Below are 21,513 nucleotides of genomic sequence, written 5' to 3'. Positions count from 1 at the left end.
TGCTAATAACGGTCCTCTGAGTATATCAAAAAAGGTTTATCAGAGTTATTGACCTCACAAGAAGTCAGATTCGAGTAACTTACATTGTGGTGCTGAAACTTGAAGCAGCAGCCACGGCACAATCAATCGGAAATGGACAGCTCATGGTGCTGAAAGTATGCACATTTGAGTAAACATTATTCATTTTAAACGTCTTAATTTTAATTAGGGATATGTGTTGCAGCCTATTTCTTCCTATTTAAGAAATAAGAGGTAGGTCTACCTGTTTGACAGATGAAAAGAGGCTATAGGCTGCTATATCCATAGATATGTTAGTCAATTCCTCCACCCGCCATGCACTCTTTAAATAGCCCACCTCTTTATCTGTTAAGACTTACAGCTATTATTGTCACGTTCCTGACCTTATTTCCCTTGTTTTGTCTTTATTTAGTATGGTCAGGGCGTGAGTTGGGGTGGGCTGTCTATGTGTGTTTTTCTATGTTGGGGGTTTGTGTTCGGCCTGGTATGATTCTCAATCAGAGGCAGCTGTCAATCGTTGTCCCTGATTGAGAATCATACTTAAGCAGCCTGGGTTTCACTTTTGGTTTGTGGGTGATTGTTGCCGTGTCTGTTTGTTTCGCCACACGGTACTGTTTTCGTTCGTTTACGTCGTTTATTTGTTTTGTATTTTGTCCAGTGTTTTTCGTCTTCGTTTAAATTTATTAAAAGCATGTATTCAAACCACGCTGCGCTTTGGTCCGATCCTTGCTCCTCTTCAGACGAGGAGGAAGACGAGCGTTACAATTATGTATGAGAGGGTATGCCATCGGCCTACCTTTTCTTAAAGAAAAGGGCAAAAAGTACACTGTTTAAGATTTTGAAGAAAATTAAACGGATGTGATTATATACCGTTATCTATAACAGCGCTTTGGTCCGCGATACTTAATGCTAGAAACAAGCTGTAAAATAGGAATACCCGGGAAAGACGTGACTCTGCAATTGATTAAGCTATTCACGTTCTGAACAATAAAATACATTTAAACAAAAACAGCTTTTTGGAAAACACTTTTGACCTCTCGTTGGGTTAAGCCAAGGAAGAAGATTAGCCAGCAGTTGAAGCTTACATTTTTCTGCGTCAGTAGGCCTACTCGGTCTGGGGTGGAAAGGTAGGCCTAACTTGAAAGTACCATGCTCAGATCCCTATTGACGTCTCAGAGTTAATTATTTGCAAACGGGTTCAGTTTCGTTGCAAATAATACACACTTTTGACATTGTAGAAATATAATAATATGAACACATAGGACTATCTGTCTATACTGTAATTTCAGTCATTTGTGATTTATTAAAAAAGTTTCTACTAATACTGTATGGTAACTCTATTGAAGTCCACTCTTGTACAGCACACTAAAGGTGAATCTCTTTCTCTACAATTTAGGAGATTTTAAGATATTTTGTTGTTTGTGATGGTACTCTAGGTGCGAGGGCCATCCTGTGCCACCAGTCAATTGATGGTGGATGACCTTCTGACCCCGTGCTCGCCAGGTGACCCGGCTGCCATAGAATTGACCTGGATGTGCCTAGCGACAAGCTGCTGTAGCCCATCTGCATGGTGAGAAACACACATTCACAGCACAGACATACTCACATTCACTGTTCACAAACATACTGGAACATGCTGTTTCAAACATACACATCCAGGCATTGCAAACTGACTCTCACATTTGTGTAATTGCTGAACCATGCTCATGATTTTGTTTCTCTTCTGTGTGTGTTCCTCTGCCCTCCAGTCCGACATGCTGCCCTCACTATATACCACGCAACCCACAGTCAACATGGAGGTCTTGTTCAAGGTCAGGAAGTTCACAGAGGACTTAGAACAGGAGGGTTGAGAGCTCCTGGGTGGCAGGGGCTTTACTACTTCTTACTCAGTCTCTCCTATCAAGACCCAACTCCAGTCAAAGAGTAGCTACAGTATTACAGCAGTATTACAACACTACGAACCTGCATTGGCAAGAATGATGGAGCATTTTAATTTACACACAATTGTGCAATGGAAATGTTTTTTTTTTTGCATATCCCAACTCCCCCTGAGACACCCACAAGTGCCTTGCTCAAGGGCACAGCGACATTATTATTTATTTTCCCACTTTGTCGGCTACGGAATTTGAGCCAGCAACCTTTCGGTAACTGGCCCAATGATCTAATCTTGAGGCTACGTGCCGCCACTTAGAATGTAGGGTGACTCCCCTAGTGGGTCCTGAACCCAGGTCAGCAGCACTACATTGCTGTGTGTCTGTATAGTTGAGGGTATATTGGTTTAGTAATACTCATTCCAGTTCTGGTCCCAGAGGGGATCTCAATACTGTTACATGTAGCTATGATCACCAAGCTACCCTTACTTAATAAAACCTGAATTCAAAAAGAACAAGATGTGCTTGTCATTATTTTATTTTAACTTGTATTATAGTATACCCACATTTCTGTCCACAACTTTTGAATCAGGTACCATTTAAATGTAAGGTGCTTAATACAGTTCCAGCCACTAGGGGGTACTCTGGTGAAGCCCATGGGAAATAAAATAAATATAGTTTAAGTGAATTGGGAAGAGTAAGAATGAAAACTAAAGAAAGACTGTCAACGGTTGTTACCTGTGCTGACATGATAAAAAGTAGAGTAAACCGTACTTTTCGCGTTGTAGTTTATATGATAAGCTCATTGGAAGGGTAACAAATTTGGAGGCACCGCTGAGATGTATTTTCATGTGAGCACCGGCCCATATTCCTGGAACGGACAACGAGTGAGAGACATTGGGAGAGTAGCTAGCTAGCTAACGTTAGCAGGCTAACCACCTAACGGAGTGTAGCTATCTTGCCATTGGCTGCATTGTCGTTGTTGCCACGTGAGTAGGACAATATGAGTCGAGAGAGGGAAATGTTGTTGGATGAAATCGAACAGAGTTTATGGACTTTAACTGAGGACAATTTACGGCACCTGTGTGTAGTTGTGGAATAGGAGGTGTAGATGACTGAAGTAAAAAGAGCCATCGCGCTTTGCGGCGCAAATTGATGGAAGATTACTGTGAGAAGGAAGATTTAATGGAATCAGAGGATGAGGGAATGTCTTGCCTGCTTCAACTGAAAGACGAAATCAAAGGAATATCGGACTCTGAGGATACTGTGAAAGTCTGCCTTACAAATCCCAGCCAGTCGGCGCCAACGAGGCAAGTGGACAGCAATATGGAACGCCGTTTGGGTCTTTGCGTGTCAAAAAGATACACGTCAAATAACACTATTTGACACGTCAAATAAGCTTCTTTAGCAATCAGGACCTGAATATGACTCCAGGTCACACAATAATTTAACACGTTCATTCATTCTGTACGTAGTTATTGCACATTGATTACACTCTCACTCGTATTTCATATGCCACAAAGATTCACCGATACATATGCTATGAGTCAAAGATTTTGTCACTGATGATCACATTTGCTTAAAGGTCGTTTGGACTCCGCCCAAGTCTCAGGTAGTGATGATAGACGTTCACTCAACTTCTGTTCTTCTGAGGTAAAATTAGGTAGCTAGTTAACAGTAGCAGCCCAATTTCTCAAAAATTGTAAATCTACCATCTCTGATTGCACACCAGACTGCTGCTCACGGACAGAAGAGATGGACTTCAACCATCAATAGCCAGGTAACGTTAACTTAATGTTAGCTAACGTTAGCTATCTAACGTAGGTGTTGAGAGAGTGAGTGGTGTAACGGCTGCAAAAAAAGTAACTACATAATATAACACTAACGTTACCGAACTACCAACGGGGGTTAGCTAGCTAACGTTAAATACGTTACATCTGCCTGCCATTGATATTTAACTGTACTCAAGATAGCTAGCTAAAGTTAATTGTTCATAATCTAACGTTAATTATGGAATCTATAAAACGTTAACTAATTACTGCTGCACAGTAACGTTAGCTAGCTAGCGATGTTGAATGAAGATACTTTTTTTGAGCTAGTTTGTAAATAAAGTACGTTAGTTAAAACTGCATCGCCTGTCAATGCACGGTTGTCTTCATAGGTCGGAGGCTCAGAGTTGGCACAGTTTAGACAAGAGAACACTTTAGGGGAACTACATGCAGATAAAATGTCACTGGACCCGTCGGGTCTGCGGTCTATTTTTCAGGCTAGAGACCATGTTGCGGAGCCTTCGGTGGGCAAGTGGTCATTTGATTGATGAAGAGATGGCCAGCAATCTAATTGCTGTTGCAGAGGAGTTCCTACAAGAGGCAAATGACATCCAACAACGGGAACCTTACGAAAATGCCAAGTTGTTATATTTATATCATTTTTTTTGGTACGGCATGTGTGGCAAAGGCTGAGATTGTATCATTTTACTTGTCCTGTGTTAAGTCTCCTGTGTCAAGTCAATCAATGAAAAAAACATTTGGTTGGCCTATAATGTTGTTCCTATATTCTATATGGTGATCTTATAGTCTTTTAACCTAAAGTTTTTAGGAGTGTATTTTGTAATTATCTATTGTATTTTTTATTTCATTGTCCTGTCAAGCGCCTTTGGAGGGGAGGCGGTATCACATCACCAAGGAGCAGCTTGAGTTCCTCATAGATTGTCATATGACCATCAGACAAATGGCAGATGTTCTCAATGTGTCGCACTCTGGTCAAGTTGCGCATGAGGTAAGTTACTGTAATCTAATAAAGCAATTGTAACACAAGAGGGAGATCTCTACATCCCCTCTAGATTTGATCACATTCCTGATTGATGTATCTTTTTGTGTTATTTTTGTATTTAGTCATTTTCAGCGTTTCAGGTCCTACTCACTGTTGTCAGATGCTCAGCTGGATGAGAGGATCAAAGAGCTGATATCAATAAAAACAGAATGGCATCACTATAAGAGAAAAAATGGTTTTGTAAAACAAATGCATCTTGTTTTTTAGGTGTAGGATTGTTATCCATGGTGCTGTGGATGGTTACAGCAGACTTGTTGTGTTTCTGAAGGCCTCTGACAACAACAGGACCGCCACAGTCATGGAGTCATTCGAAGCAGCCATCACCAGCTACGGAACACCATCCCAGGTGAGATGTGACCGGGTGGTGAAAACAACCGCATCTGTGCCTTCATGGAGCAGTTCAGGGGTGGTGAGAGGGGAAGTGCCCTCAGAGGAAGGAGCACTCACAACCAGAGGATAGAGCGGCTGTGGGGGGACGTCTGGCATGGAGTCTCCAACGTTTACCATGACCTGTTCACCTTCTTGGAGACGGAGCAGAGCATCGACATCAACAATGAGGTGCACCTGTGGGCACTGCACTTTGCGTTCCTGCCACGGGTGAACAGAGATCTTGCTGTGTTTGCCAGTCAGTGGAACCACCATGGGCTGAGAACTGAACAACGGCAGTTGTTCGTCTCGGGTTCCCTGGCAATGCAGAGGGCCAATCTGACAGCAGTAAGGGATTTGTTCGCCCCAAATTCAGCCACCATCAGCTCTCAAGCCACCACCTCAGCTCCTCCAACCACCATCTCAGCTCCTCCAACCACCACCTCAGCTCCTCCAACCACTGGCGCCGCAGCTCTTTATTGGTCGTAATGGGTGATTGTGCCACAAATCCAGTTCACCATCATCACACACAGATGGAACTGTTGCGGACAATAATTCCATTGGAAGGCCCCAGAGGCAGCCTGGGAGTTGACAATCTACAGAGGGTTATGGCAGTTATATCTTCAGCGCCACTCGTTCCTACTTCAACCTGACTTACTACATACACCCCTGATACTCCCCTACTGGGATGAGGGATTGGACACTATATCTTCAGCGCCACACATTCCTTTTAATCAGTTCATTTTTATAATACTATTATACATTTTATAATACTAACATTCCCCCTCTTTTACACACTGTATGATTTGGTCTGTCAATTCCATACAATTATATGATTCAGGGCGGAATATTCTAATCATTCAATTAACAGATAAATCCAACTAACAACTACTCAAATTTATTTGACTTATTAAGTCAAAGACGTAATTAACTGCGATACACTGGTCTGAAATATATTAGCATAAGTAGGCTACACAGTAGTTGACTCAAAGAGAGAGAAAGACAATAGTTGTAAAGTTTTGAACAAATTAATTTCTTCAAAACTTAATCAGCTAGCGACTGCACATGGCTAGTTTAGCCTACTCAAACACCCGGCTCAAACAGAGAGGGTTGCTATGCTGGCTATGGCTATCCAACATTGGAACTCTTTCAAGTCAATGTAAGCTTTTGATTTGATTAATCTATTGCCACCGGGGCCCGCTGGTGTACCTGCTAAACCGCTTGCTGTGCACTATACTGCATGATTGTAGTGGGTTCAGTAACACGTTAGTTCTAGTAGATATGTTGACTTTGACGTAGCTAATATGGTGACAACGATGTAGGCTGTGTGTAGCGGTTATGGTATGAATGTTAGGCTTGGAAAGGTTTTTTCGCCTGGTCACAGACGACTTTTGTGCTGTGCAATATTATCCACAAGCGAAGGGAGAAGGTGAGAGGAAGAGAGCGAGTAGATGCAAGAAGAAATTATACCACGAGCAGTGATCATGCTGTTTGCAGTGTTGTAAAGTACTTAAGTAAAAATACTTGAAAGTACTACTTAAGTAGTTTGTTTGGGTATCTGTACTTTGCTATTTATATTTTTGACTACTTTTACTTCACTACATTCCTAAAGAAAATGATGTACTTTTTCTCTGACACCCAAAAGTACTTGTTACATTTTGAATGCTTAGAATGACAGGAAAATTGTCTAATTCACACACTTACCAAGAGAACATCCCTGGTCATCCCTACTGCCTCTGATCTGGTGGACTCACTAAACACTTGCTTAATTTACAAATGATGTCTGAGTGTTAGAGCGTGCCCCTGGCTATCCATAAATAAAAAATATAAAATGGTACCATATTGGTTTGATTAATATAAGGAATTTGAAATTATTTATACTTACTTTTTGATACCTAAGTATATTTGAACAATTACATTTACTTTTGATACTTAAGTAGATTTAAAACCAAATACTTTTGAACTTTTACTCAAGTAGGATTGTACTGGGTGACTTTTACTTGAGTCATTTTCTATTAAGGTATCTTTACTTTTACTCAAGTATGACAATTGAGTACGTTTTCCACCTGGCTGTTTATATGTGGCTGCTATGAAAGTGAACTCTGTTTCAGTTGATAAAAACGTTTCTTAAATGTAATGAAATGGGCCTAAACATACATAAATGTATCCAAAAGAAGCTGTCGTTTGCAACTGTTGGACTAATGATTACACCCTAGACCAGCTAGATGCAGGCAAGAGTGTGCAAGGCAGTATTGAATGTGTCACTGTCTGTCACCTACTCACCTTGATTACTCACATTTTTCTCTTGACCTGTGCACCTACAGTATGTTTTAAACTTGAATTTGTAGGCTAGGTTGTTGCAACCTCATGATGGGTATGGGGAAAATTTGAGTATTATGTAATAGTCTAAACCTTTCGACGTTACATTGAGCTTGGTGAATGGAATATGAAGAACAGTTATCCAATATGCTGTAATATAAATAAGGCCATGCTCATAAAATTAAGTAATCGTCCTCCCTCATCTTAAACGGCACCGACCGCCACAGAGTATGGCTGCATAGATTCCCTTTGGCTGTAAGATGCTTTCAATGGTAGTCTATTCCCGTGTGTGTTGTCAATAATTAGGCCTATTTGTGCAATAAATATGACTCATCACTCTATCACTAGCCTTGTTTTCTTTGATTAAACTACTAAGAGTAATAAAATGTGTGTAAAAATCATGACTGGGGTTTCTTGTTTGAAATTATACTGTCACAGGAGATGTTAGGTACTGTTTTATTGTATGCAAATTAAATATATGTCATTTGAATATCTTTACAAACTGATATGAGCTTTACCCAATTATTGGCTTTACCACACAATCCATGTTTCTGCTATTCATTCATTAATCATTAATACATGTGGTGATTTATTTATTCTGCATCTACTTTTCTTTCTCTGTTTTCTTTCTTTCCTAGGTCATGAAATAGCCATGATTTAAAGTAGTGGAACCTTTCTTTTCTCGACCAATTTCAAGGGGGTTTCTAAAGCCGTTGCATATAATCGAGAAGGCTAGGTGCTGCGTGGCCTTTGCTTGAGTTAAGTGCTGTCAGCGAGCAGACTTTGGGAAGGTTTTGAAACTGTGCGAGAACTTTCACGATCAGAAAGGGAGGAGAAAGTATGGCGTTAAACCTTACCATCAACAGCAGCAACCCTCCTTTAGGTATGCGTGGTAGTATTGTTTTTTAGCTAAAACTGAAATAAATAGATAAGAATATTTGGCTAAAAAGAAGCTAACTTGCTAGCTTACGTTAGCATGTGCCGTCTGTAATGACCGTTTATTACAGAAGGCTGGCTAGCCAGGCTTCTGTCGTCGTGGCACAAATAAGCTATCCCCAGGATGAAGAAAATGTATATTTGATGTAGCTAGTATATCATAGCTAGCTAGTTATTTTAATTTATCATTGCATGTTGTAACGATATGTTGTAAATGCCAGCTGAATAAGCCACAACAATACAGCTGATTATGTAGCTAGCTATCTGGATAACGTAATTATAACATTTGCTGCATTTATCTAGCAAGGTCTCAAAGCTAGCAACCTGGCTGCATCACTTTAGTCATTTCCACTCATGATTAAAATATTATTTTGTATTTTTCTATGGAGAGTTGTTGTGGCTTTGCAATCACTGCACCCCATACCCCTGAACTCAACAGCGCCACCCTTTGTGTGAGGCCGGTGTAACTGGCTGATGCAAGCGACATGAAAGAGACTTATGGCAGCAGCGCTACGCTCTGAACATTCTGTCTCCATAGTGTAAATGATCCTTAAACTAGCTAGACTGTCTTTAAACTGATTCATGTGTTCAAATCATTATTTTCTATTGCATTGTACAGTGTCTTCAGAAAGTATTTATACCCCTTTGCGTATTTCACATTTTGTTACATTTGAATTCTAAATGGATTAAGTAGTTTAACATGTTATTAGACATTTCTGAAAATGTATTGAAAATTAAATAGTAATCTAATTTACATAAGTATTCACACCCCTAAGTCAATACTTTGTAAAAGCACCTTTGGCAGTGATTTCCAGCTGTGAGTCTTTCTGGGTAAGTCTCTAAGAGCTTTGTACATGTAGGATTGTGCAACATATTCCTATTTATTCGTAAAAAAATATTTCAAGCTCTGACAAACTGGTTGTTGATCATTGCTAGATTACCATTTTCAGGTCTTGCCATTAGATTTTCAATAGATTTAAGTAAAAACTATCATTCGGACACTCAGGAACAGTCACTGTCTTCTTGGGAAGCAACTCCAGTGTAGATTTGGCCTTGTGTTTTAGGTTATTATCCTACTGAAAGGTGAATTAATCTCCCAGTGTCTGTTGGAAAGCAGACTGAACCAGGTTTTCCACTATGATTTAGCCTGTTCTTAGTTCCATTACATTTGTTTTTATCCTGAAATACTCCCCAGTCCTTAATGATTACAAGCATACCTACAAGCATACCCATAACATGATGCAGCCACCACTATGCTTGAAAATATGGACAGTGTTACTCAGTTTGGATTTTCCCAAAACATCGCTTTGTCCTGAATACAAAGGGTGTTGCCACATTTTTTGCAGTATTACTTTAGTGCCTTGTTGCTAACAGGATTACTTTTGGGGAATATTTGTATTCTGTACAGGCTTCCAGTCTGACAGTTAGGTTAGTATTGTAGAGCAACTACAAAGTTGTTGATCCATCCTCAGTTTTCTCCGATCACAGCCATTCGACTCTGTAACTGTTTTAAAGTCACTATTGGCCTCATGAAATACTTATGCGGTTTACTACCTCTCCGGCAACTAAGTTGGAGGACGCCTGTATCTTTGTAGTGACTTGGTGTATTGATACACCATCCAAAGCGTAGTGCTCAGAGGGATATTCAGTGTCTGCTATTTTTTTTTACCCATCTACCAATAGGTTTTTGTATTTATTATGGATCCCCATTAGCTAATATATTTAAAAGTCGACAGACATTAGTCAATATTGGCTTTGGGTGTCATTATTGCCTTCTGTAAGTGAGAACATAAAGTTGTGTGTGTTTAGTCTCTGGAGTATCACACACACAAACTTTGTATTTAGGGCTCTGTCAAGGAATGCATTGAATGCAGTGACAGGTGGGGTCATTCATTGCCAGGTACATTGTGATTCCTCTCCTGCAGGGGCGCTGTTGACCGCAGAGCATGTGAAGGGCAGTGTGAAGGTGTCTGTGGAGGAGGGCAAAGACAACAAGCTCTGCGTCTCACAGTGAGTACACAACAGCCACAACGTTTGGAAATGTCAGTTTCTTAATGTTATCGTGACAATGTGTCATTGAGGTGTGAAGAGCTGATAAAGGAACTGTAATAGAGCCAGGTCTTATTCTTCTACTGAAGCTTCTGCGCATGTGTGGATCACGTTCTGCGCATGTTTCTTTACTACTATTTACGCGCACATTTTTGTGGTCTCGCTTTCAATCGTGAATGATAATTCTTCAAGTTTTACAGGTGAAATGTTCAGCCAGTTTACTGGGGTTATGTATTATGATCTTCTTGAGCTATATAGTGTTGATTTGAATGAAGTACAGTGAGCCAATTTTAAAGCAGACAGTTTTAATTTTATATATGCGTGTGTATGCGTGTGTGTATACGTGTGTGTATGTGTATGTGTGTGTGTGTGTGGAACAGTTTTGTGGGTGGATCAGCTTTAATATTGCGGATAGATTGTTGCTTCCGTCATTGTAATTGTCTGCATCATTTCCAATCCCCCATATTTTTTTTGATACATGTGTGTATATATATATGTATGTGTGTGCATATATATGTAAATGTGTGTGCATATATATGTAAATGTGTGTATATATGTATGCGTGTGTGTGTATATATATATATATATATATATACTGCTCAAAAAAATAAAGGGAACACTTAAACAACACAATGTAACTCCAAGTCAATCACACTTCTGTGAAATCAAACTGTCCACTTAGGAAGCAACACTGATTGACAATAAATTTCACATGCTGTTGTGCAAATGGAATAGACAACAGGTGGAAATTATAGGCAATTAGCAAGACACCCCCAATAAAGGAGTGGTTCTGCAGGTGGTGACCACAGACCACTTCTCAGTTCCTATGCTTCCTGGCTGATGTTTTGGTCACTTTTGAATGCTGGCGGTGCTTTCACTCTAGTGGTAGCATGAGACGGAGTTTACAACCCACACAAGTGGCTCAGGTAGTGCAACTCATCCAGGATGGCACATCAATGCGAGCTGTGGCAAGAAGGCTTGCTGTGTCTGTCAGCGTAGTGTCCAGAGCATGGAGGCGCTACCAGGAGACAGGCCAGTACATCAGGAGACGTGGAGGAGGGCAACAACCCAGCAGCAGGACCGCTATCTCCGCCTTTGTGCAAGGAGGAGCAGGAGGAGCACTGCCAGAGCCCTGCAAAATGACCTCCAGCAGGCCACAAATGTGCATGTGTCTGCTCAAACGGTCAGAAACAGACTCCATGAGGGTGGTATGAGGGCCCGACGTCCACAGGTGGGGGTTGTGCTTACAGCCCAACACCGTGCAGGACGTTTGGCATTTGCCAGAGAACACCAAGATTGGCAAATTCGCCACTGGCACCCTGTGCTCTTCACAGATGAAAGCAGGTTCACACTGAGCACATGAGCACATTTGACAGACGTGACAGAGTCTGGAGACGCCGTGGAGAACGTTCTGCTGCCTGCAACATCCTCCAGCATGACCGGTTCGGCGGTGGGTCAGTCATGGTGTGGGGTGGCATTTCTTTGGGGGGCCGCACAGCCCTCCATGTGCTCGCCAGAGGTAGCCTGACTGCCATTAGGTACCGAGATGAGATCCTCAGACCCCTTGTGAGACCATATGCTGGTGCGGTTGGCCCTGGGTTCCTCCTAATGTAAGACAATGTGTGACCTCATGTGGCTGGAGTGTGTCAGCAGTTCCTGCAAGAGGAAGGCATTGATGCTATGGACTGGCCCGCCCGTTCCCCAGACCTGAATCCAATTGAGCACATCTGGGACATCATGTCTTGCTCCATCCACCAACGCCACGTTGCACCACAGACTGTCCAGGAGTTGGCGGATGCTTTAGTCCAGGTCTGGGAGGAGATCCCTCAGGAGACCATCCGCCACCTCATCAGGAGCATGCCCAGGCGTTGTAGGGAGGTCATACAGGCACGTGGAGGCCACACACACTACTGAGCCCCATTTTGACTTGTTTTAAGGACATTACATCAAAGTTGGATCAGCCTGTAGTGTGGTTTTCCACTTTAATTTTGAGTGTGACTCCAAATCCAGACCTCCATGGGTTGATAAATTTGATTTCCATTGATAATTTTTGTGTGATTTTGTTGTCAGCACATTCAACTATGTAAAGAAAAGTATTTAATAAGAATATTTCATTCATTCAGATCTAGGATGTGTTATTTTAGTGTTCCCTTTATTTTTTTGAGCAGTGTATATACATTATGATGGTTGCTTGCAAGAATTTGGTATAATATCAAATGGTGTTAACAAACTGTAGTATGCCTACTTGTGTATTTTGCCTGTTTAGTTTTGGCCACATGAGAGAAAGATGCGGTGGTGTGTTTCTTACAGTAACGTTATGCTATTTATATTTGGATTTGTTATGTAGAATACTGTCATTATGTGGTCTTGCAGACATTGATTGGGTTTTGACCTAACTTTATTAAACTAGCACCATTCGCCAGAGTAGCCTGTTCTCTGAGTGGAGCAGAGACTGTGTAAAGTAGAGAATAAACACATGCGCACAACGTGATCCGCGTATGCGCACAAGCTTCAGTGTCTTCAGTTCAGCCAGATAAGAGTTCACTCTGCAGCCACGCTGTAGAAAGTGTTTTATAAGCCTTAGCCTTTGCAACGATCAAGTGTATTGTCTGTGGTGTTTCTCCCTGTCTCGCTCCCTTAGGTCAGTGCAGTTCAGCGATTTGAACTCCATCACGCGCTACCTTGCCCGCATGGCTCCCAGTCTGGGCCTGTACGGCTCCAACATGCTGGAACAAACTGAGGTGAGACTAGCACTGACCCCAACGCTTGGGCGTACCCAAAATGTACCCTGCATTATTAGCTTGAGCTACTGAATGGAAAACCTGGAGGGCAGAAGTAGTCCAGAGGCTGCATTCAATTCACTCAGCCAATCAACTGCTATTTAATCAATTTAAGGGACAAAACGCTCAAATCACAATTTGTCAGATGTTTTCTGTCCTCAAATGGCACACAGTCGCATGGTGCACATTCCCGAAATGCCATGGATCTAGTTACAGTGCTTTCGGGAAAGTATTCAGACCCTTTCCCCATTTTGTGACGTTACAGCCTTTTTCTAAAATTGATTAAATAAATAAAAATCCTCTTCACAATATCTGATCATGACAAAGCAATAACAGGTTTTTAGACATTTTTGCAAATGTATTAAAAAAGAAAACAGTTACCTTATGTACATAGGTATTCAGACCCTTTGCTATTAGACTCGAAATTGAGCTCAGGTGCATTCTGTTTCCATTTAATATCCTTGAGATTTTTCTACAACTTGATTGGAGTCTGGAGGGAACTGGCACTATCCCTACGGTGAAGCATGGTGGTGGCAGCATCATGCTGTGGGGATGTTTTTCAATGGCAGGGACCTGGAGACTAGTCATAGATCGAGGGAAAGATGAACAGAGCAAAGTAGAGATCCTGTATGAAAACCTGCTCCAGAGTGCTCAGGACCTCCGACTGGGGTTGAAGGTTCACCTTCAAACAGGACAACGGACCCTAAGCACACAGCCTAGACAACCCAGGAGTGGTCTCGGGACAAGTCTCAGAATGTCCTTGAGTGGCCCAGGACTTGAACCTGATCGAACATCTCTGGAGAGACCTGGGGGAAAAAATCCACCTGACAGAGCTTGAGAGGATCTGCAGAGAAGAATGGGAGAAACTACTCAAATGCAGGTGTGCCAAGCTTGTGGAGTCATACCGAAGAACACTCGGGGCTGTAATCGCTGCAAATGGGGCTTTAACAAAGTACTGCGTAAATGGTCTGAATATTTATGTATATGTGAGTTTTAAAAATATTTCTTAATATATTTGCTTTAAAAAAAATCTAAACCTGTTTTTGGTTTGTCATATGAGGGGGAAAAAAACAATTTAATAAATTTAGAAGGCTGTAACGTAACAAAATGTGGAAAAAGTCAAGGGGTCTGAATACTTTCCAAATGCACTGTACATTATTTTCAGTCACAATGCAAGTATATCTATGCCCCCCCCATTCTTCTTCCGCTGTCCCTCACTGCTTGTGTGCCTCTATTTCTCTTCCCAGGTGGACCACTGGCTGGAGTTCAGTGCACAACGTGTGTGTGGCCAGTCTGGCCTGGCTGCAGCCCTGGGGGAACTGGACAAGGCTCTGGAGCTGCGCACTTTTCTGGTGGGCCACAGCTTGACCCTGGCCGACATCTGTGTGTGGGCCGTGCTCAAAGGTCAGTGTTTCTCCCACCATATCTTACGCCAGGGGAACTCAACTGATACCTTACGAGGTAACCTGCTGGTTTTATGTTCTACCTAATAAATAATTGCGCACACCTGGTGTCCCAAGTGTAAATCAGTCCCTGATTTTAGAGGGGAACAATGAAGTGGAACTGGCTTCAAGGTCTAGAATTGAGTTTGAGGGTCTTAGGTAGTTTTGGCCTCCCCACTTAGCTCTGTTGGGCTTCTGTTGGTTTCAATTTAATGTGTTTCCGTATTCAGCCCTGAATGCTACTTTGTATACCTTCTCTTGTATGTCCTGTCATTAAAATACATCTTGGGGAAAACTTGGCTCTTGTCATGTTCAGCTGATGTCATAGTCTTTTAACACTAAACTTGAAGATGGATGGGGTAGATGCAGCCATGTTGCCTAGGCTTCTACAGTCTTGTAACCCAGATTCAAACCGAGTCCCGCACACTCACACATTCTACTGCCCATCAGGACCTCTCTCCATTTCTCTCTCTCTCTCTCTCTCTCTCTCGCTCTCTCTCTCATCTGTGTATAGGTAGCAGCGAGTGGCAGTCGATGCAGACGCAAGCTGGGGCCTTCTCCCATGTGGCTCGCTGGTTCTCTTTCCTGGGCTCCCAGGTACCCTTCACCACCGTGGACCACAAGTACACCAACAGCAAACCACAAGTACACCCCTCACGCAATTCCAATGTAAGTAACACAACTGCCAATGGTCAACTCGCTGAATGTCTCCTCCCATTGAAAATACAAAATTCTGGTTGTTTTGTGGCCCAAGTAGTGAGCTATGTGAATACACTGTTAAGAGCGGAGTCCTAATTTGAGATCTGCACACTTAACGCAAATGTTCACTTAAATCAAGCATTACTGCATTCCAATATCCCCCTCTCTATGTCACTGTTCTCAGTCTGAGAAGGAGAAGCAGCAGGATGTGGGGAAGTTTGTGGAGCTGCCTGGAGCCGAGATGGGCAAGGTGGTGGTCCGCTTCCCCCCCGAGGCCAGCGGGTAAGGGGCGACTTCCCAAAACAACCGCGATGTTCATTAGGAAAAACATAGGGAACTTTTGTACATGTCTCTTTTTCTCAGGTACCTCCACATTGGCCACGCCAAGGCTGCCCTGCTCAACCAGCACTATCAGATGACCTTCAAGGGCAAGCTCATCATGCGCTTCGACGACACCAACCCTGAGAAGGAGAAGGAGGACTTTGAGAAGGTATCTCCCACACCTCAATCTTCTGAGTTCGTGTATAAACAATCCTGTGTGAGAACTGAGAATTGGCTACACGTCAAAGAAAATAAGACATTTTAGGCGAGAGCATGCTTTTATGTACTACTATTGCCTGGAGGCATTATGTAAAAGCTGAACTACTTGTTAAAAAAGGGAAATGATCGAATGTCTGACCTACTAAAACAACCACAAGTATAAAATGGTTGGGATGAAACTGCAGAAAATGGATCTAGCCAAATAATTTTCCTTTGTGTCTGTCTCAGGTGATCCTGGAGGACGTGGCCATGCTGCAGATCAAGCCAGACCAGTTCACCTACACCAGCGACCACTTTCCCCGCATCCAGGGCATGGCGGAGCAGCTGCTGAGGGAGAGCAAGGCCTACATCGATGACACACCCCCAGAGCAGATGAAGGCAGAGAGGGAGCAGCGCACAGAGTCACGCCACCGCAGCAACTGTAAGGGCAATATGAGTGGTGCGATTGCTGAATTCAAACTTGTCCCCTTGTCCGTATCCACTGCTTTAGATCTGAAACTGATTGGCTCTGAAATGTCAGCGGCACTGGTGGTCGGTGCAGTTTCAGATGAGGAAGGACGCAAAAAAAATTCATAAGCATGGCCTTATTTCTATTACAGCATATTGGATGACTGTCATTCATATTCCATTCACAAAGTTCAATGTAACATCGATAGGTTTAGGCAACTACATAATACTCGAAGTTGCCATATACTCATCATGAGGTTGCTACAACCTAGCCTATGAATACAAGTTGACAACGTATGTGCTCACAGGTCGAGAGACAAATTTGAGGTGACAGACATTGGCACCTTCAATACCGCCTTGCACACGCTTGCCTGCAACTAGCTCATCTACGGTGTAATCATTAGTCCAACAGTTGCAAACAAATTTTATTGGACAAATTCTGTTACGTTTATCCTCGTTTCGTTCGCTTCCATTTTAAGAAAAGTTTTTTTCAACAATCTGTGGCATGAATAGGAACAACCCTAATCATACATAAACACAGTTCACTTTCATAGGAGCCACATTGTATTCCTTCTCCCATCTACGCGCTCTCCTCCTCTCACCTTTTCCCTTCGCTTGTGGACTTCAATGCAAAACACATCAGCTATGTGTGACCAGGTGAAAAAAACCTTTCCAAGCCAAACCATATCATAACCTCTACACACAGCCTACACCGTTGTCCCCAAATTAGCTAAAGTAACGTTGTAGTCAACATAGCTAATAGAACTAATGTGTTAGTAAACCTGCTACAATCATGCAATACAGTTAGCAGTTATACTGGTGGAAGTGAAAGTGTTTTACTGGTAATGGGGACATATGTAAATGCCAACAACTTTTTGGTGTGTGTGTTCCAACTATTTAACTATACTAGAATGCTGAAAAGGCCGAAAAAAAACTTAATATTGGGTATCAGTTTTTTTTTTTTTTTGGCAAGGAAATTATTGAATATGGCTATCGGCCAACAATGTCATATCGGTGCATCCCTAGTTATAACAGAGTTATCCCTGATCAGATATTACATTTCAGTCATTAAGCAGCCTTTAAGCATAAATCATAGTCCACAGACGGTGAGACGCAATAGTCCGGTGTCCCATTGTGACATAGCTACGTGGCTCTGGGACCACCATCCTCCGGGGACTCATAGCCCGAACACGCACCTCACTGCAATTCCCAACGAACGCCCTCCGGTACACGTCCTCTATTCATTTGAATGTTGACAGTTGAAGAAGATGCTTGAGCTGCGCTCAGAATTTCGAAAAGTTGTAGTTGTGCATACATGTTTTGTACTATTATTAACCCTTTCCAGAGTGACTTACAGGAGCAATTAGGGTTTAAGTGCCTTGCTCAAGGACACATTGAGAGATTTTTCACCTCGTCGGCTCTGGGATTCGAACCAGCGACCTTTCGGTTACTGGCCCAATACTCTTAACTGCTAAGCTACCTGCCGCCCAAAGATGTTCAGAGAAAATCGCCCTTGAATTTGGTCCGTTTTCAGCACGGCGCTGTTTACATTCTGCACTTTGCAATGCAATTCCTACTGTAGAAGACATGGCTGATATTTGGCATAACTTGTAGCTTGCTTGCTACTTATTTAACAGGATAATGTGCTAGCTAGCTGTTTAATATGTCTACGAGTTAGTGTGTCCTAGCAAGCTAAACAGCTATAGTGCCTAAAGAAAGTATTCATGCACCTTGATGTATTCCAAATTGTCACCAGCCTAAATTCAAAATGGATTAAATCGAAATTTTAGCAAATGTATTCTATATGAAATACAGGTCTCATTTACATAAGTATTCACACCCCGAGTCAATACTTTTTGTAGAAGCACCTTTGGCGGCAATTACAGCTTTGAGTAGTCTTGGGTATGTCTATCAGCTTTCCACATCTGGACTTGGGGGTTTTCTCCCATTCTTTCTTGCAGATTTTCTCAAGCTCTGTTATATTAGATGGGGAGCGGCGGTGAACAGCAATCTGAGTCTTACCACAGATTTTCATTCTGATTCTAGTCTTGGCTTTGGCATGCCTTTTTGCAAACTCCAGGTGTGCTGTCCTGTGCCTTTTTTCGCAGTGCATCTCCTCCTCATGGACTGCACCAGATTTGCCAATTCTTGCTGTGAGATGTTACCCCACTCTTCCACCAAGGCAAGTTTCTGGGGGGAATGGCCCTAGCTCTCACCCTCCGATCCAACAGGTCCCAGACGTGCTCAATGGGATTGAGATCGGGGCTCTTCGCTGGCCATGGCAGAACACTGACATTCCTGTCTTGCAGGAAATCACGCACAGAACGAGCAGTATGGCTGGTGGCATTGTCATGCTGGAGGGTCATGTCAGGATGAGCCTGCAGGAAGGGTACCACATGAGGGAGGAGGATGTCTTCCCTGTAACGCACAGCGTTGAGATTGCCTGCAATGACAACAAGCTCAGTCCGATGATGCTGTGACACTCCGCCCCAGACCATGACGGACCCTCCACCTCCAAATTGATCCCGCTCCAGAGTACAGGCCTCGGTGTAACGCTCATTCCTTCGATGATAAACGTGAATCCGACCATCACCCCTGGTGAGACAAAACCGCGATTCGTCAGTGAAGTGCATTTTTTGCCAGTCCTGTCTGGTCCAGCGATGGTGGGTTTGTGCCCATAGGTGATGTTATTGCTGGTGATGTCTGGTGAGGGCCTGCCTTACAGCAGGCCTGCAAGCCCTCAGTCCAGCCTCTCTCAGCCTATTGCAGACAGTCTGAGCACTGATGGAGGGATTGTGCTTTCCGGGTGTAACTCGGGCAGTTGTTGTTGCCATCCTGTACCTGTCCCACAGGTGTGATGTACCGATCTCGTGCAGATGTTGTTACACGTGGTCTGCCACTGCGAGGACGATCAGCTCTCCGCGCTGTCTTGGGCGTCTCACTGTGTGGACATTGCAATTTATTGCCCTGGCCGCATCTGCAGTCCTCATGCCTCCTTGCAGCATGCCTAAGGCACGTTCACACAGATGAGCAGGGACCCTGGGCATCTTTCTTTTGGTGTTTTTCAGGCCTCTTTAGTGTCCTAAGTTTTAATTGCCTACCGTCTGTAAGGTGTTAGTGTCTTAACGACCGTTCCACAGGTGCATGTTCATTAATTGTTTATGGTTCATTGAACAAGCATGGGAAACAGTGTTTAAACCCTTTACAATGAAGATCTGAAGTTATTTAGATTTTTACGAATGATCTTTGAAAGACAGGGTCCTGAAAAATGGACGTTTCTTTTTTTGCTCAGTTTGAGCTCGTCCTTCCCAGTTAAGGTGCCACCAACCTCCTGTGCTTTATATAGACTGGTGTGTTTCTAATTCATGTCCAAACAATTGGATTGGCCACAGGTGTACTCATATCAAGTTGTAATGGCATCTCAAGGACGATCAAAGGAAATTGGAGCTCAATTTGGAGTCTCCTTGCAAAGGTGTGTCAATGCTTATATAAATTAGGTTTCATTTTCAATAATTTGGCAAAAATGTCTTAACATGTTTTCACTTTGTCATTATGGGGTGAGAATTTGTTTGTCTTTAATCCATTTTGAATTCAGGCTGTAACATAATAAAATGTGGAGTAAGTCAAGGGGTAAGAAAGCGCTTTAGTTTGCTAGCTTGTCAGTTGACTCTTAGCAAGCCAAGTACTTGTTTTGAAAGTTGGATCTCATCAGAGGCCTTAAAATTGTACTTACACTTTGATGTTCAAATTAATTGGGTGGTTAGAAAACGTGGTGTTCCAGTGAATTCTGTTTTAATCCAAAAACAGACCATACCAATATTTTTGGCTTCATTAGTAATAATTCGTTTGGCTTCAACTTATCTAGGGTCGATTTGGAATTCAGTTGATAATGACTGTTATACTTAAAACCGCTCGCAGTCTTCACTCATCGCCTTTCCTCCTCTTTCTCCCATGCCTCTCCCCCTCCTCCCTTTCTCCACCCCTCTCCCAGCGGTGGAGCAGAACCTAAAGATGTGGGAGGAGATGAAGGCGGGCACGGAGTACGGCCAGACCTGCTGCATGCGGGCCAAGATTGACATGGCCTCCAACAACGGATGCATGCGCGACCCCACCTTCTACCGCTGCAAGAATGCCCCCCACCCCCGAACTGGCACCACCTACAGGTAGGGGGCCTCTGTGCAGTTATAGGCATATAAATGTGCCCATTTGGGTATCTGATTGGCTTAACGCACCACCACTAATGACCCGTGGATCTTCTCAATGTAATGTTTTCTTCACCTCAAACAGCACGCAAACAAAGTCTGTTTTTACGTCCATTGAGAGTTACAATAGTTCCTCAACTGGATCATGCTCTGATCATGCTTTATTTGTACTATTTTCTACATTGTAGAATAATAGTGAAGACATCAAAACTATGAAATGACACATCTGGAATCATGTAGTAACCAAAAAAGTGTTAAACAAATCAAAATATATTTTATATTTCAGATTCTTCAAATAGCCACCCTTTGCCTTGATGACAGCTTTTGCCATTCTCTAAAACCATCTTCATGACGTAGTCACCTGGAATGCATTTCAATTAACAGGTGTGCCTTGTTAAAAGTTAATTTGTGGAATTTCTTTCCTTAAAGAGTTTGAGCCAGTCAGTTGTGTTGTGACAAGGTAGGGGTGGTATACAGAAGATAGCCCTATTTGGAAAAAGTCCATATTATGGCAAGAACAGCTCAAATAAGCAAAGAGAAACGACAGTCAATCATTACTTTAAGACATGAAGGTCAGTCAATATGGAACATTTCTTGAACTTTGAAAGTTTCTTCAAGTGCAGTAGCACAAACCATCAAGCGTTATGATGAAACTGCATGAGGACCGCCACAGGAAAGGAAGTTACCTCGGCTGCGGCGTTTAAGTTCTTTAGAGTTACCAGCCTCAGGAAATTGCAGCCCAAATAAATGCTTCACAAAGTTCAAGTAACAGCCACATCTCAACATCAACTGTTCAGAGGAGACTGTGTGACAGGCCTTCATGGTCGAATTGCTGCGAAGAAACCACCACTACTAAAGGACACCAATAAGAAGAGACTTGCTTGGGCCAAGAAACACGAGCAATGGACATTAGACCGTTGGGAATCTGTTCTTTGGTCTGATGAGTCAAAATTTAAAATTAGTCTCCAACCGCCATGTCTTTGTAAGACGCAGAGTAGATGAACAGATCTCC

At 42.6% G+C, this 21,513-nt stretch overlaps 1 protein-coding gene and 1 long non-coding RNA gene across 2 annotated transcripts in view; both read left to right on the top strand.

Moving 5' to 3' along the window:
- Nucleotides 1-957: 957 nt before the first annotated feature.
- Nucleotides 958-2,332, top strand: LOC120023752. The gene is made up of 3 exons (XR_005472737.1): nt 958-1,145; nt 1,455-1,588; nt 1,767-2,332. It is a non-coding gene; the product is annotated as an uncharacterized LOC120023752 (long non-coding RNA).
- Nucleotides 2,333-8,140: 5,808 nt separating this feature from the next.
- The window catches only part of eprs1 (glutamyl-prolyl-tRNA synthetase 1), a 68,392-nt gene continuing 55,019 nt past the window's right edge, over nt 8,141-21,513 (top strand). The window contains exons 1-9 of the mRNA XM_038967513.1: nt 8,141-8,289; nt 10,268-10,352; nt 13,033-13,132; nt 14,419-14,575; nt 15,128-15,282; nt 15,497-15,594; nt 15,676-15,802; nt 16,081-16,273; nt 20,291-20,462. Coding sequence (XP_038823441.1) covers nt 8,247-8,289; nt 10,268-10,352; nt 13,033-13,132; nt 14,419-14,575; nt 15,128-15,282; nt 15,497-15,594; nt 15,676-15,802; nt 16,081-16,273; nt 20,291-20,462 — 1,130 coding nt within the window. The 5' untranslated portion in view covers nt 8,141-8,246. The remainder of the gene's footprint in view (nt 8,290-10,267; nt 10,353-13,032; nt 13,133-14,418; nt 14,576-15,127; nt 15,283-15,496; nt 15,595-15,675; nt 15,803-16,080; nt 16,274-20,290; nt 20,463-21,513) is intronic.

This window comes from Salvelinus namaycush, chromosome 28 (genome assembly GCF_016432855.1).
Source record: "Salvelinus namaycush isolate Seneca chromosome 28, SaNama_1.0, whole genome shotgun sequence".
NCBI lineage: Eukaryota > Metazoa > Chordata > Actinopteri > Salmoniformes > Salmonidae > Salvelinus > Salvelinus namaycush.
This window is presented reverse-complemented; position numbering and strand designations above follow the sequence as displayed.